This window comes from Syngnathoides biaculeatus, chromosome 7, assembly GCF_019802595.1.
Source record: "Syngnathoides biaculeatus isolate LvHL_M chromosome 7, ASM1980259v1, whole genome shotgun sequence".
Classification (NCBI taxonomy): Eukaryota; Metazoa; Chordata; class Actinopteri; order Syngnathiformes; family Syngnathidae; genus Syngnathoides; species Syngnathoides biaculeatus.
In genome coordinates this window covers 11,923,970-11,928,402 of record NC_084646.1, presented here as the reverse complement: position 1 = coordinate 11,928,402, position 4,433 = coordinate 11,923,970, and the positions used below count along the sequence as shown (strand labels likewise).

Genomic DNA, 4,433 nt, shown 5'->3' with positions numbered 1-4,433 from the left:
TTTAATATCATCCTCACACACGCACGCACATTGTTACAAGAATGGAAGTGTGACGGTTCAATGTGATTTCATCAAGCCGGAACAAAACATTGTTTCCAAAACATTCAGCACAAATCAGATTAATTTGGATTCATAAACATTTCAACTTTGGTCATTAACGCGATACTCTGCAAGAGTCTTTTCCAGAAAAATATCACTTCATACAATGTAGATCTAACTAGATCAGTTTGTTACATCACTGGGTACTTTTTTCCTGGTACATGGAAAGATTGTGTACTGTATAAGCACTTTTATCCAAATCCCGACCACAAAGTACGTCATGGCTTCTTTCTTCGCCTGTTGTGCCACAACAAAGTTCAGTTTTTCCATAATCCTGCTATTTGCATCTTTTCTAATATGCTCTTATATTGTTCACTTCATACAGGAAGGGGTCCCAAGTCTGGCCTAGGGACCATTTGTGTCCTTCTGTATTGACCTGAGACCTGCATCGGGACATTAGGAAGGAGAATTGGGGCAATGCTAAACATTCATCCATGTTCTTTGCCGCTTATCCTCACGAGGGTCGTAGGGAGTGCTGGAGATGCGGGGTACACCCTGAACTGGTCGCCTGCCAATCGCAGGACACATTGAGACAAACAGACACACTCACAAACACACCTAGGGGCAATTCAGAGTGTCCAGTTAATGTTGCATGTTTTGGGATGTGGGAGGAAACCACAGCGCCCGCCGAAAACCCAGACAGGCACGGGGAGAACATGCAAACTCCACACAGGGGGGTCCAGGATTGACAGCTATATCAGCTGATCCACTGTGCCCCCCTTGCTGGGAATATTTTGGGAAAAAATATTGGAAGTCGGCTCCAGTTTAGTCTTCAGTTTTCTTTTTGTTTGAGCTTTGCACAGTACAGAGTGATTGAAAATCAAGCCCATATTCTAAAATATGTATTATTACATACAATCACAGCTACTTTGTATGGAAAGAAAAATGACTAAAGGGGCATCGGAATTTTCTACCCAAGAATAGTGTCAGCTGAGAAGACAGCTTCTCACATGCTGCGTACCGTTCAATTCCTTCCCAAGTCTTGATCATTGGGTCCAGACCAAGCGACGTGGGAAAAAAAAAAGTCACATGGTGTTAAGTCGGCCACTCATACGAACACAAGAAAAAAAAAAAAACAAGAAAGCGGAACCAACGACAATAGCAAAATGTGGCGCGCCCGATCGTGCATGGAGATTTTAATTTAGGTATCCGATGTATCGTAAAAGTCTTCATGGACCCACAATCCGGTCTCAAGTCATCCCACAGTATATACATTTGCATACGTTAATGAATAAGAACAAAAACCATGACGAAAGTTACAATCAGCAATTTAAGGAAGTCATTATTCTAAATTAGGGAGTTACTTTTCAATATGATGCATATTTTCTTCAACCCTGTCTTTTCTTTACATGTATCAGGTCGATGTGGTCTGGCAAAGATCTGAAACTAATATTACGGCGAATCAATGCCAAACTCACAATCTCACTCAAATGTTTAGTTTCAGCCTTAAGGTCCAGAGACGTGCAGACCAGGGTGAAATTCTGACACTTGTACATTGGACCAAGGCCAGTAGAGTCTGGGGGCCAAACAGGCTAAAGAAAGCGCCTGGACTTGTGGGCAGCACCAGCAGGCCGCACGGTGGTGACGGGCAACGTGGTAGGGCGAGCCGAGGGGCGAGAGGGGGGGTTGCCCCGTCGGCCGGCGGACCCTCCGTCGCGTCCTCCGGCAGTGGTAGTCCCCGTTTGAAAAGTCCTTGTAGTACGAGGCGTGGATGGCCCAGAAGTGGCCTTTGCCGTTTTCGCTGCGTCCGGCTTTGATGAAGCAGTCGTTGAGCGACAGGTTGTGGCGCACGCTGTTCCTCCAGTTTTTATCCTGTATTGACACAAGAGTTAAGACAAAAGGTGTCGCTAATGCAAAACCGTGGCTATAAGCGGGTGTTAAGTTTATCTCCTTTGGGATGTCACCTTGCCCCGCTCTTGGAAGGACTCGCGTGGCGATGGCGTGTCAACTCCGAGTATGATCTCCGCGAGACCTGACACCCGCCGTTACTTTTTTAGCACGTCAAACCCGGCGATCAAGCGTAATCCAATAGATCAATCTTCCGCGCCGCCCACCGCAAGCCGCTAAAAGCGGGAGGCGGTTTGCAACCTAGCAACCGGATTACGTTATTTGCGAATTTGCCAACAATGGGATCGTGCCTGATTGTCTAACCACTCAGACAAATGAACGGTGCCAAGTAGGTCGTGTTGTATGCGAAAATGGCACAACGGACCTTTGGGATTCTCGTGTTCGAAGCTTGTTTAACAATATTCTCTGGGGTGGGGGGGGCAAGAGATATCTTTGCCAGCGATGTAGAGTCAAGTGACAATTAAATGCTCTTACATCCGATGGTTTTATCAGCTTTATCATTTCCTAGAGTGAGACAAGCTCGTTTTTCCCGTGTATGTTTACTTTTCGTGATGATTTTGTTTGGTGGTGTGCCGTGAGATTTTTCACACGTAAATACCGTTCACGACGCTGATACAGTACGAGGCGACGAGAGTGAAAGATACCTTGCTCTTGAAGTAAGGGTAGCGGTCCATGATCCACTGGTAGATGTCGCACAGGAGCAGCTTCTTCTGCTCCGACGCCAGGATGGCTTTGGAGATGAGCGCGATGTACGACTGGTTTGGTTTTTTGTCGGACGTCGCGGTGGTGGTCGTGGTCACCTCCTCCTCCCCCTCTCCATCCCCCTCCTCTCCTCTGACGTCCCTTTCGCCGGTCTCTGCTGACCTCTCCTGTACGGCGACCACTTCTTTGGGTTTGTGGCCATCGGGCGACATCTGCTCGGCCATCGGTTGCCCCGCGGGATCTTTGGCTCCCACGTTGAACAGGAGGTAGTCGATGGTGAAGCTCAGTCCCAGTCGCTCTCGGCCCCTCCGGTCCTCCGTCGTCATCTCTGGTTTTAAAAACCTGGCACTCATGACTCACAAATGGTACGGTTCAGCTAATCGGTGAAAATTTCTCCGTGGTCTTTAAGGGAAGATGGGCTTTTAAAGCATGGCCCAGACTCTCGCCCGTGGCTGCTCTCGCTCAAGTCGTAGCATTGACAAGATCACCGATACAGATGAGCCTCTCAACTGTCGTTAACCTTGATGCGCTCATCGGCGACACGATCTCAATCGCGTGGAAATGACGTCAGACCGTTAGGTTCAAAGCGGCGACTTTTTCAAAACGCTGGACTTTTGTCGACGTGTCGGAGCCTCTTCGGTTAGTCCCCACGGTCAGCAATCCTCCTCGATCAAAGTTGGGCTTCGCACTATTTATATGACCGGGAATTGATCCCTCACAGAAAGGGGTAAAGGGGGCGCAGGGGAGGTCGAGGTAGGGGGTCTCGATTTGGCCGGATTATTTTTATTAACCTCAGCAAATCTGTGTAATTACGTGAGATTAAACACTCAGGACTGCGCGAGACACGGAGCGTCGGGGATGCATGCTGTAGAGTCAAAGGCCCTTTAGATGCCACTGTTATCCTGTTAAAGTTGTTTTGTCCAGTTGGGGAGGCCGTCCAAAGACTTATCGCAATTACAGCGGAGCAGTAATTAAACTTCCACCATTAATGTGACCTACAACCTGTGCAACGCATTGAGGGGGGGAAAAAGGAGTTTTCGAGAGGAGAAATTTAAATGAATTGATGTATGGTTGCAAAAGTGTGCACACCCTCTTAAAACTGGGGCTGTGCCTGTGGTAATAATTAACCAATCACGTTCAAACTCAAGTTAAAGCACCAGCACACACTTGCCGCCCTCTAAGGGGCCTCTAGTTAACCTCAAAGTTTGGATGTTGTACCAGACTTCCTTGCAGACTTACTTTTTTATCCATCCATCCATTTTCTGAGCCGCTTATCCTCACAAGAGTCGCAGACAACAGTCGCACTCACAATCACACCTAGCGGTAATTTAGTCGACAATTAATGCATGTTTATGGGATGTGGGAGGAAATCGGGGTGCTCGGAAAAAACCCATACAGGCACGTGGAGAACATGCAAATCCTGCACAGGCGGGGCCGGGATTTGAACCCGGGACCTCAGAACTGTGAGGCCAATGCTGTAACAAGTTGCTCCACCGTTCCGCCGACTTCCTTTTAATATTTTTTTTTCCTTCTTGACTAAGACCTCAGCTCTAACTGAAGAAAAAACACCCCAAAAGATGATGGGGCTCACCTCATGTTTCACTGGAGGGAAAGTATTCATTCGGTGATCAGCAGTGTTGCGTTTGCACCAAACATACAGCACCTTTTGAAACTATGGCCAAAACGTTTAACCTTAGAAACAACATTTTCACAAGTGTTTAGGAGATTTCAAGTGTTTGTTTTTTCTTTGCACGATAACATTTCTTTTGTCTTGCCAAACTGTT

At 47.3% G+C, this 4,433-nt stretch overlaps 1 protein-coding gene across 1 annotated transcript; it reads right to left on the bottom strand.

Annotated features, from left to right (window-relative positions):
- Nucleotides 1-1,536: 1,536 nt before the first annotated feature.
- On the bottom strand, nucleotides 1,537-4,433 carry foxq2 (forkhead box Q2). Its single transcript, XM_061826117.1, has 2 exons — nucleotides 2,592-4,433; nucleotides 1,537-1,911 (listed from the first exon to the last, which is right to left on the bottom strand). The coding sequence occupies exons 1-2, from the start codon at nucleotides 3,000-3,002 to the stop codon at nucleotides 1,546-1,548; spliced, it is 777 nt and encodes a 258-aa protein (XP_061682101.1). The 5' UTR covers nucleotides 3,003-4,433; the 3' UTR covers nucleotides 1,537-1,545.